The sequence below is a fragment of the Aptenodytes patagonicus genome, chromosome 19, assembly GCF_965638725.1.
Source record: "Aptenodytes patagonicus chromosome 19, bAptPat1.pri.cur, whole genome shotgun sequence".
Lineage (NCBI taxonomy): Eukaryota > Metazoa > Chordata > Aves > Sphenisciformes > Spheniscidae > Aptenodytes > Aptenodytes patagonicus.
In genome coordinates, this window is record NC_134967.1 from 8,734,321 (window position 1) to 8,746,457 (window position 12,137).

At 45.0% G+C, this 12,137-nt stretch overlaps 1 protein-coding gene across 2 annotated transcripts in view; it reads left to right on the forward strand.

The window, feature by feature from the left end:
- The window catches only part of PRDM16 (PR/SET domain 16), a 350,912-nt gene extending 340,503 nt beyond the window's left edge, over positions 1 to 10,409 (forward strand). The window contains exons 13-17 of one of the 2 annotated variants that reach the window (XM_076356413.1): positions 1,311 to 1,480; positions 2,279 to 2,453; positions 3,730 to 3,960; positions 4,937 to 5,111; positions 7,715 to 10,409. In XM_076356413.1, the coding sequence (XP_076212528.1) occupies positions 1,311 to 1,480; positions 2,279 to 2,453; positions 3,730 to 3,960; positions 4,937 to 5,111; positions 7,715 to 7,849 (886 nt within the window). In that variant the 3' untranslated portion in view covers positions 7,850 to 10,409. The remainder of the gene's footprint in view (positions 1 to 1,310; positions 1,481 to 2,278; positions 2,454 to 3,729; positions 3,961 to 4,936; positions 5,112 to 7,714) is intronic. The other variant, XM_076356412.1, reaches the window with a different exon arrangement.
- The last annotated feature ends 1,728 nt before the right edge of the window (positions 10,410 to 12,137 follow it).

Sequence of the window (12,137 nt, forward strand, 5' to 3'; positions counted from 1 at the left end):
GACGCAGGCACGAGGTAGGTTCTGTGTGCCCTCTTCACATAATGAACTAATGGCATTCCTAAAACGTGCGGAAAGGCACCACCATCTTCCTGCCTTACCAAATAGTAGCTCAGCTCAGTGGGACAAATTTTGCTCTCAGAGGAGCACAGAGCAGTTCTGCCGAAGCAAGTGGTTTTGTTCTGGAATTACGAGGGCTTAAGAACAGTTTTTATTTTGTCCTGTAAGTGTACAGGATTTGCAGAGGTCTGGAGCGGAGAAAGGATTCTGCTTCTCATGGGTTTTGGAAGTAGAGCCGTGAGGAAAGCAGCTTTGTTGAGGTACAAATGACGTATTTAAAGTGAGATCTAATGAGGGATTCAGGCGGATTCAAAGAGGAATTAGATTTTCTATAGCTTTAGTACTGAAACTCTTCATTGTGGCTCAAAGCTGCCCTCTTCAGTACATGGGCTGCCTTCTCGTTCTGCGCTGGAAGAGAAGTAGAGGGCTGAGTTCACAAAGCACCACGGTTTAGCAAAGCCTTGTTTTTATTTGGAGGGAATCTGAATCCAGAGAGGGGGGTGGCAACTTTGAACAAGCTTCCAACACATCTACCATGGGTCCTGCAGAGGTTTGTTTCAAAGAGGGAACATTTCTTCACTCAGCAGTTTCCCTAAACATTCTGGCTTGGCTCCTTACATTCCACATTTTTTCATCATAAACCAGATATTCACTACATAGGAGTAAATCTTACCCTGTTTGGAAACTACGGTGTATTTCTTGGGAGCTATTGTACTATAATAATAACCATAATTACCTTTAAAGGCATGCTGTACTGCCTACATCTTGAGTACCACAAGGAATTTCACAAATAAATCTGGAGTTTTCGGTATGTCCAGATAACTGTGTTATGTAGGGATATGCTAGCTAATAACTATGTTATACATTTAACCTCCCTTCTTTCTTCTCCTTCTGTCTTCTTTTTCCTCCCTCCACAGCCATATTTCACCTGCTTCCCCTACAAAATGAGAAGGGCGGAAGAAATAAATTCACCTGTCCTATTTTTACATTCGTGTGTGGAAAAGTAATTATTTTGTTTAAAATTCTTATTTGTTTGGACGACTCACTTCTTAATTAATCCTAATCCTTTCTTTGTGCTCCTTGAGTAACAATAATATCAGATTTGTCTGGAATGATTAATGCCTTGTGCTTCCCAGGTCCTCAGCCAAGTAAAGATTTATAGACCAACATTTTCTGGTTTTCTGATAGTCAGATTTTTCTTTTTCTTTTTTTTCCTCACGTTGCACTCTTTGGCATTTGCTTCTATTTTTCAGGTGTAAATACTGTGACAGGTCATTCAGCATTTCCTCCAACCTCCAGCGGCACGTTCGAAACATCCATAACAAGGAGAAGCCATTCAAATGTCACCTGTGTAACCGATGCTTTGGGCAGCAGACCAACTTGGACCGACATCTTAAGAAACACGAACACGAGAATGTTCCAGGTAGGAGAGGGCATGGCTGTGTGGTTCTGTTGGGGCGCTGGAGGGAGAAGACACCACGGTCTGGTCTCTCTGGTCCTTGGGAAGCCTTTGTGGAAAGCACTGTTTCTTAAGGTGGAACATCGTTAGGTAGCACAAAACAAACGCCAGCTCCTCTTGCAAAGATGCATTTATCCACAGTGCGTAATTGTAACACACACGCACTCATGCACAGTACTCAGCTCTGAAAAGCTCTTGTCAGGTATTACTTGTACGTGCCCTTTTCCAAGCCATAAAATATCTATCGTGATACTGACTTCCTGGGGACTCTGCCCAGGCAGCATAACCTCACATTGTGAGATCTCCTGGTACAATGCTGATGTCAAACTCTACCAAGGGTTTTCAACCTGAAATGCATTTGTAGGTATGTGTGGAGTTCAAGAAGATAAATAGACCTTAAGATAAAAACTGAAGGAAGAAATTCCTGTGCTGAAGCCAACTAAGTGATTTCCCAGCCTAGGAAAAAAAAAAAATTATGGAAAAGTTATAGGCAAACAGCTATGCAATGGATAGTGGTTCTTAAATTGTATATACCATCTGTAAATGCTAAGTATCACCTATATTTCTCTCTGTAGTTCCAGTCTGGAAAACATGAGCTTCCTTTGGCAGCTTTGGTCCGTGAGATTTCTCTTAAATGTTACATCATTACTATATAGTGAGAGGATTGTTGTGTAATGTTCCTCCTTTATTTTTCCTCTTACTAATAGCTTTGACAATATCTGATTGTTTCTCCTGTTCTCTTTTCTTGTTTCTCTCACTCAGTGAGCCAGCACTCTGGAGTCATTACAAACCACCTCGGGACCAGTGCCTCTTCCCCAAACTCGGAATCGGACAACCATGCACTTTTAGATGAAAAAGAGGATTCGTATTTCTCTGAAATCAGAAATTTTATTGCAAATAGTGAGATGAATCAAGCATCAACTTTAGCAGATAAAAGGTAGACAAGCAAATAAAATTATCTGGTGACGTGTATTGTTAACATGGTTGAAAGACAACTCAGCCTCTGTCCTGCAGTACTTGATTTAAAATGCTCAAAAGAGAGAAATGTAACAGTTTGGAAGGAAAATGCATTCAACTTCAGGCTCGGAGCCCAGTGTTAAGTCTTTTAAGTGACTTAAGTTAGGAGGGCTGACACCAGAGAGCCACTAACGGTTGGAGATGTGGCTGCAACCGGTGGGAGCAGGCAGTGGAGCAAATTTCAAGAGAAGTTGCACTAAGAGAAGGCAGGCAGGCTGACTGCTGCCGTCGGCTCCAGCACAATAGTTGTGAGAAAACACAATTTCTTCTCTAGATAAAAATGTGATTGTTGAACCGTTACCTTCTGCCGTGAAACCACGTGGCCTGTTCCATCACCAATCAGAGAGTACTGATTAAGGAAACCAGAGGCACCTGCTCTTCCAGTCGATCAGTTTGTTTCAAATCTATCCATATCACAAGCCTTATTTTGACTGAGTGATACTTCACCTGCTGCTATCCTGTTTTCACAAATAGCTCTTTAGTGCCAATACTAAGGCTTAAGTCCAAAATGTAAGTATGAGAAATCCACATGATGATGTGATCCACGTAAAGAACAGTAAGAAGTGTGGAACGTGCTGAATTTCTGGTGAAGATGTTAATCTGATTTTTGTCACTTGTTGGCATCCTGTTGGGTTCCAAGTCCATAGCACTGGTGATCCCACTCTCGTTCTCTTAACATAACGTAAAACTGCTAGTTTGGTGGAGTCCGCTAGGTCCATACAGGCATGAATAGCAAAAGTAATGCAAGAGAGAATTTAGGCTGGCTGTTAGATTACACCGTGAGGAAGCTTCCTCCTTCTGGTTGCTCGAAGGGAGATTGTTAGAATACAGTAGCACAGGGAAGGAGGAAGGCTGCTTGTCTCACAGATGTTATCTTTTAAGAGATGGAAAACCATCATTTAAATCCAGACTAGACAAAATTCTAGTTTGAAAAGCATTGGGGTTGGTATATACTTGACACGCTTATTAGCCCCTAAGACACTCTGAAGGCTGATTTTTAAATGCCTGAAACATGTCGGTTTTCCTTTTCCTTGCAGTTTAAATAATATGTATATGTACGTAAATGTGTCTCTATTCATACATATGTATAAAATTATCAAAGTCTTGCATTACAGTGAAAATGCATGGCTTACACATTTGGCATCTTTTCTTTTTTTCTTTTCTTTCTTCTTCCCCACCTTGACCAAATCTTTCAGGCCAGAAATCCAGGATATTGATGGCAATTCCCAGTGTCATGGATTAGCAAATGAGAAAACGGAAGATGTGGATGATGAAGATGAAGAACTGGAAGAGGAGGATGATGACAGCCTGACAGGGAAGTCACAGGATGAAACGGTATCACCCACCGCAGAGCCCCGAGGAGCATTTGAGGATGAAGAAGATGAAGAGCCCACATCTCTCACCATGAGCTTTGACCACACCCGAAGGTGAGGTGGGACATTCCTTTTGAGAAAAATGAGGCTCAGACTTCTGACCCTGTGTCAGTGGTAGATTGTGAGTGCTATTTTTTTATTTTCCAAGCCATGTATCATACCTCCAGTTTGATTTAAGCATTCACTTGAGAGATTCCATTTTCACCATGGTGGGGGACACGAAACAAGTGGTCTGCAAGGAGAATCTGTGATAAGGTGTATGTCCAAGACTTGAGAAGTTCACATCAGGAGAACAGTTAGTCTGACACAGAAAACAGCATTTTCAGGGTACCACAGTTCAGCAGATAATGTCTTTTTCTCTAAAACACTGGTCAGGGCAAAGGAAGAAGCATATGTATGCAATCCGTTTTGTGCTGCTCTGCCCATTTTAGTTGTAGCAAAATGTTGACTTGAAGTGGAGTTCTCAGAGCTCTGGGAAAAGCAAAGCTTTTTTTTTTCCAAGGTCAAGCCATGTCTAGACACCTTTAAAATTAAAGTTTGTTGCACATAGTATAGGCTTAGCTTTCTTTTTGCCTCAGTTTGCCTCAGTTTCCCAACTGGTATTTGTAACAAACGTCCCATGATGCAAAGTAGTATCTTACTTGATTTCAGTGCATCACTGTTTTCATTGCAACTCAAAGAAAATGCAGCAGTGTTCTTCAGACATTGATCCAGTGTCAGACATTTCAAGGAGTGGACAGCAATTGGACATCTCCACACGGAAGACCAAAGTGAATTGTAGCCACGCTGAATCACAAATATCTATAGCACTAATGCTTGGTTGTGCATCGTCATGCTCTCCACTTTTTCTTTGCTCCTTGCATTTTGTGTCATTTTCGTGTTTGTCTGTCTGTCAGTTCACGCATGTGGCTTGTGAGACCCCCATGGTATGTGCATGCAGGCACTGGGTTAGCAACACTCGCATTGGCTAGATGTGAACGGTGAGATGAGCTAACAACAGGTCAACCCCTTCCCCTGGTCATTGGTACAGGTGTATTGAGGAGGACGAAGCCGGCTTGTTAGATTTGGAGCAGATGCCGAATTTTGGGAAGGGGCTGGATCTTCGCAAAGCAGCCGAGGAAGCATTTGAAGTTAAAGATGTGTTTAATTCCACCTTAGACTCTGAGACAATAAAACAGACTCTGTACAGGCAGGCTAAAAACCAGGTAGGTATATGACAGAACATTTTATCTAGCTTGCCGCCAGCACGTACGATAGCATTAGCAAGCAGCTGGCCTCCTTTAGCTAAGGTTTATTTTCCCCTTCCAGTGAGCAGGAATTCTAACTGTAATGAGTGAATCATATGTGAACCGTGTCTTGTTGCAACTATACTGCAATAGAGGAGAAACGGAGCGGGCATCAGTTTCAGGTCACCAGATCAATTTATCATTTAGCCTGTGCTGTGAGAACATGCTTATATAGAAAGATAGAGGCATCTGTCTGTTTTTATCTGTCTGTATAAATGTTTTTATAACTATTATTTATTTAGACTTTGGGATAGGTCTTCAGTTGGTATATGCTAAGAAACTCAAGGTTTGGTCTGCAGAAACAGTAATAAAGTATCCTTGGGTTTGATTATAAAAGGTGTAATAGACAACAGTATTTCCAGGACTTGTAATCCAGCAAGTCTAGAGGATTTCCTCGTTTATCTCCCTGATTTCTAAAAGCAAACCATAAAACAGAAGTCCGCCCTGTGGGCAAGACCAGTTCAGACCCACCAAGGAACCTCAGAATGACATCTCAGCAGCAATTGGAGTCCTGAAAAAAATCTGGATGTATGGGGCAGATCCATTTGAGCTTTCTGCTTTTTCATTATACCAAAATACTCAGGTTTTATGAAGCTCGTATCTTGATCCCTACAAAAGGATTCTCACAAAAGAGCTGTTCAATGAAGGTGTACATCACCGGACTGGACTAGAGAGAGCATACTCAACCCTTCGTGGGGGATGAGTACAGCTGTTGCTTTGGAGTCTCTTTCTAACCTTCAAGCAACAGAATTTGTCATGAAATCTATTTTAAATGTCCAGCAAAGCAGTAGCTTAATGCAGTTGCCAAGTAGAACATGATTTTTGATTTATCGTCACCCAAAACTTGTGGAATTCTTGTCCTCCTTCATAGTAGGTGCTAGTACTGAAGCTGGGGAAGGTCTGCTTGAAGATAGGACACAGCTTTTTTCCGGGTGAAACTAATTTAAACACAAGCCACTTGCCTGACTCTTACATGTGTCCTGTTACTAATATGCCAAGTGTACTAACTATTTAGGAACAGCTTGCTCTTCTAAAATTTGTACTACATTGTTAGGTCCAGCCTATGCTTGGGGCGAGGGGGGGTGGAGGGCAGTGTTTTTGGTTTTTGAATCAATTTTAGAGTGTATGAGGTGCGGGACTGGTTACACTTAAATCACAATGAGTAACTTAAATAATTTGAACCATCTCTTGTGCAGGAAATGTAATAGTAAAACAACATTTGTGTGAGCAGCACAGCACTCCTTTGTGGCTGTCTTTCTTTTAAGCAATTTTAGAAGCATGCATGTCCATAACACTACAAAGCTGTACCTCTTCCAGCACACACCTACAATACATGAATGTGTTGACTTGACTTAAGTAGATCTGACTCTCAGCTTTTAAGAGGAGAGGCTGAAGTTGCATAACTGGTTAGTATTGTCACCGTTACAGTTGCGTTACTAAGGGTCCTACTGTACTGAGCGTTGTACTGATGTCCCAGATAATGTATGGTCTTTGCCTGTTGCCCTGCAAAGGATTGTGGGTGGGTGGGTGCAACCTCAGTGTGAAGGAGAGGGCTACACGGCCACAATTTCATTGCAAAGTAGGAGCATACATTACACCAGCTAATGTAGACCGGGGAGGGTGGGGACCACGTCCTCCCCTGTTTCAGATCATGGGTGGCAATTACATTGGCTTTCACCTCCAGTATGTGAGGTTATCACCTACCTGAGTCTTCACATCACTTGTGTGGGCTGTGAAAGGACGCAAAGGTATATGAGACAAGTAGCCTTGGAAGAGGGAGAGCATCTGGGTTACAAAGAAGTAAGCAGATTGTTACAGAGAAAACAGGAGTCTCCATGCATTTTTCTCAGCAGACACTTCTAACCATTTCACTGCAGCAATAAATCTACCCCGACAAGAACGTATGAACACACTGGTAAAGCCAATGAGCATTTCATGCCTGTGTTCCTAAATACCTATGCACAGGTTTCTACAGGCACCAGTGGGCTCACACCAAGCAGTGAGTCCAGATGAGTAGCCTGCTGCCCACAGCTGCCCGTCGGATTACAGCTAGCGTGGATATTGCTACGCCATTTCTGGGGCATGTGACCGGCCCCTGGCCTCACTTAGCCACTTGCTTGTCTGTAGGTGTACTTACTTATAAAGTAATTGGCATTCTGCATGTAGCCGCTTTCCTCTGAGAGCAGAGCCTAGAATCAAGTGTGTGGGTTTGTGACCAAGTGCAGAGCTGGCACAGAATGGATTTGGTCCTATAAAAGCCAATGGGAGTGACGGCCTCTCCTGACTAGCCCTACAACTGCCTATAAACTCTGGCAAATTTGAGTAGTTGGAGTGATGGGTGTCATCCTAGCGTGTGGATGTAAATTTAGACCTGCTGGCAAGGCTCTCAGCCCAGGCCAAAGGGTACTGGCAGTCCTGCGTTTCCTGTATGGTTAGATGGTGCTGTGCTTCACACGGTTTATTATAGCCTGTCCTGCGTGTGTATTCACACGTGTCCTCTGCATTACTCTTTTTTCCTCCAGGCTTATGCAATGATGCTGTCCCTGTCTGAGAACGCTCCCCTCCATACGTCCTCCCAGAACTCTCTGGGTGCTTGGTTGGACATGGCTGGAGCAGCTTCAGAGTCGGGGGCCTTTAACCCCATCAACCACCTCTGAGAGGTCAACAAGGCACTGGCCAGAGTCCAAGCGAGGAGGCGGTGGTGCTGCAATTATCCTAGCAAAAATCCTAGCAAGCAGAAGATGGATGAGAGGGCCTCAGGGAGTCGTCTGGACTTTTGGCTGAGAAGGAAACCTGTCGCATCCGACCTACAAGTCCTGCGTTTTATCTATCCAGAGTTTTCATTTCTAATTTATCAGAATGAACCTCTCCAAAACTGGATAACCCTGATGCAGCCCTAAGATTTCACAGTCTATAGGAATAACATGAGCAAGACACGAATTGCAACAGTGCAATCAAATATTGGCCCCTCTAACATTACAAAACAGTATCACTGAGCCAGTAAAGCCTGCGTATAAATGAAAGCTTGAAACCATTCGGTAGCATATCCTTTCAGTTCAGCTGAATAGTGAAGTAATAAGGAAAGAGAGCCAGGTGTGACCTATCCCTGGTGCAATTCTGACATAGTCACTGGAGTTATACCAGGGAAGGGTAAGTTCAACCCATTTAATTGACCACAAAAAGAATTTGAAGTTCTGTGCTCCCACAGAAATACCGTCCTATCCTTTGTTCCCAACAAAACATATCGGCACAGTGCAAAGCTTCTCGAATGTGAGGCCGCATTGCCTGCAGTCATGATACACCATATGCGGTGTCCCGGTTGAGAAATCTTCAGCCTGGAGCACTGCTGAAGTTGGGGTTATCGATGTATCATGCAAATATGTGGCTCACGGTCATCGGCTGTGCCCTGAATGCCCTTCGGTCTGTGCCTACACTGCAAGGTTGAGTGCTTTCCGTCTCTGCTCGTGCCTGTGAGCCCAAGCTGCTGCTTGGACTTGAAGCATCCAGAGTGTTTCAGAAAAAGCCATGCTCAGCAAGTCTGCCGGTGGGGGGGGGCAGCGGCACTCTGCTCTGCGCTGGCCTGAGTGCCCCGTCACTGAGCTGCTGAAAATGCGTGGGCTTTCCCAGTCAGAGAGGTCCCGGGGTAAAGCCTTACCTGGAGAGGTGTAACTGTGTGTGAGAAAGCATGTATGGTGGGCGAGTCTCGCCTTAGGAAGGGCAATTCAGACACATGTGATTTATCTCCCAGGGTTTTCTTAGAGTAACATCCTTTCAGCATTGATAGTATCCGGGAATTGTGGCAGAAATTTCTGACTCGTGCAGTTGTTTTGGTATGCTGGATGGTTGCTTATGCATCGCACACTGCTCTTTGGCCTATAATTTAAGTAGAAAGATTAAAATTCCCTTGCTTCAGCAACCTCAGGGGTACAGCCCTCTATTCAAGCACATACAGCTAAGAATTGAATTGTCTCTCTGACTCTAAAATTGCTCGCAGATAATTTTATGAGTGATTTTAAATCGCGTCAAAGTCTCATCTTCTTTACTGAGACAAAGCAGCCTCCAGAAATACTGTGATGTTTATGCTATTCTACATTGCAGTTACAATCTGCTGTTGGAGCAGTGATTGTGCTGAATTACAGAATAGTCAGGAATGCAGTTAGACCTTGCAAAGGATAACACTGGCTACACAGGTAAAGTTTAGAATGTGTGTCCTGAGAATTTTTGAATTACAGCATCTAAAAATTAGAAGTGCCAAGGACTGGACTGCTGCTACCACTGAATGAAAACACGTGCCTCTGCATCTCGCCCATTGCAGTTCTGCATCAGCAACCTGCTAGGAGTCTGGAGGCGCTCTGGCAGTCTGGCTGCGTAAAGATTGCATTCAAAGCCAGTGAAGTCGAGAGGAACTTTTCCCGTTAATGTCAGCGTATTTTAGTGCTGGGTGTACTTCTAGTAAGTATTTTATCAGGTAATAACTGCTTGCAGAACTGGGTTAATGGCCGATTTCAGAGAAACAGCATGCAGTCGTCAGTATATCTGCCTGTAAATACTTGACACGCATAGCCTCTCTGCCTGCTTCGTATGGAACAGAACAGACGGAGGCTTCTGTGCCAGTCCAGTGTGGAGAAACACAACGGGGAAGCCTCATTCCAGCATGCTAAAACAAAGGAGACAGCTACTCAAATAAAGCGGAGGTTGTGTTAGGAGCGATACCTTTGCAATTCACTCTTTGCACCCAAGAGCACATGTGAGGCTGTTTTTAGATAGCCAGGAGCCTCAGACTGTCCACAGAGGAAAGCATCTAGGGTAACGTTGGTACAGAAGGAACAAAAGGTAAATTAGCAGCACCAGCGTATTTTCCAAGAAAATTTACCCTTCCTTTTTGGTTTTCCACAACACCCTGTGAAAGTGCCCAAGGCTCTGAGACCAACAGTCAGTGTAACCCGAACTGCTTCATCTATTTGCACAAAGCTCTTGGGTAAATGGAGCCCGAGAGCTGACAATGTCAAAAGAAACCAGTCTCTACGAAGGAGATGGGACGTTCCCCTCCCAGCACATCTGCCTCTGCTGCTGCTGCAGTACAGCCCTGCCCAGGCGCTTGGCCTTTAAATTATTCCCACAGGGGCCAACTGAAAATAATAAAAAGAATTGTTTCTTTTCCTGATGGAATTTATTTTAATCTGTATATAACTTGTAATTTTTTGCTAATTCTTTTCTTATTTTATTTCTTCCTTAACAGTATTTTTTGCATTAGATATCATTATTGTGAAGAAATAATGTTAATATAAGTATGTAGTGAAGGACCAAAATTGTGTAATTAAGGTTGTATGTTGTATGATTGATAACCAGGGAGTAGGAAGATTTTGTCCATGTGCCAAATGACCCTGATCAACCCTGCTAGTCTTGCTGCCGATTCTCCAGACAATCATCTGTTTTGTTACATTTGCCTTTAAGTGACCGTTGCGTTAGACCAAGGTTTCTATTTATTTCCTTGGCCGGTTGGAAAGCAGCCTCCACCAGAAAGCGGGCAGCCCTCCCCACGTGCCCTTCCACCGAGCGCGGCGAGCCAGGCTCCGCAGGGCGAGCAAAGCGCCGGCTACAGACCCGGGAGCCGTCGGGTGCAGCTGGGGGTGCCGGCAAGCGATGCCACCGTGCCGGCAAGCGATGCCACCGTGCCGCGTGTCCCACCGGCAGCCCCTGCTGCCCGCCGGGACTGAGGTGCAGACTCGGGAGCTGGGGGACGTGGTGCTGCAGCCCTGGAGGGAGCAGCCAACAGAGCCATGGGCCAGCGGGCGACTCTGCTGAGGGGATGCGGCACAGCAGAGCTGGCGGCAGCGCTGGGTCCTTGGCGGACTCACTCTTTGCAGCAGCAGGGGTGCACACCCGCACCCTGCCCTGGGAAAGCCTCCGGCTTGCGAGCCCTGACCTGTGCGGCCAGCTGCCGGCTTCGCTCCCCGGCACACGCAGAGAGACTCGTCCAGCAAGCGCTCGCAGGGCCAGGGGCCCGTTGCTGCCAGCACGGCCCGGAGGAGCACTTGGCCCCGATGGGACTGTCTGGCCCTGCAGGTTCCCAGACCCTGCTCCAGGAGAACACGGACACCTAGCCCGGCCTTAAGCATCGGGATAGATCGATTACAGCATTAAAGCCTGAGTTGCAGCTCCGTGGCTCCTGGAGTATCTGCCTGGAGTAAACCATACATCTGAGCATCTTTCTGATAGGGACTGCAGCACTGTCTGCCTTGTTGGAGCAAGATCTATGGGTAATATTAAGTGTTTGCGTGCTCTGACCCAATGTTTTGTTCATTGTTGAAGCAATCTTTGAAGAGGTCGGCATCACGCTCCTCAGCATGAGGAGCTAACAGAGCAGCTGAAGGAGCAGCAGTGAGCTGGTCTCCAAAATGTGGGCCAAGTACTGAGGAACGCAAATGTTACTGTGGGGATTTATTTGGGGTATCTATGGTCTTCCCTTCAGTATCTCAGCCCTCCTGTCCGTTGCATTGTTCCTTCAGAAGCATGGTTTGTCAGCAGCTCCTAACCCTGCCTGAGCTTGTGCAGCTGCTGTCTCCCTCGCAGGGCTGTTCCGTGCTCCCCGTGGCTCTCCAGGAGCCTGCGGCGTGGTGCTGGCCAGGGACAGGGAGGTACAATCCAGCCAGGGATTAAGGACATGAAAAATATAGTTTTTAAAATCATGAAATGATTTTTTTCTTTTCATATTTCCTCATTCAGTTTTCTTCCTGTTTTCTCTAGCTAGTGTCTCTGTTTGTTGTAAGATCTCCCAACTCCTCTGATTTAGCACTGATTACAAGTTTTAATTTTCCCACAGTTCAATAAACAGAAAGCCTCGCCGAATCTCTATTTATCTTGTAGCTTTCATTCAATTGCACTTGAAATGTGTTGCAGCTCATAGCGGATGTTTAGGTTTTGATTTGCTGTTGTAGGCAAAAG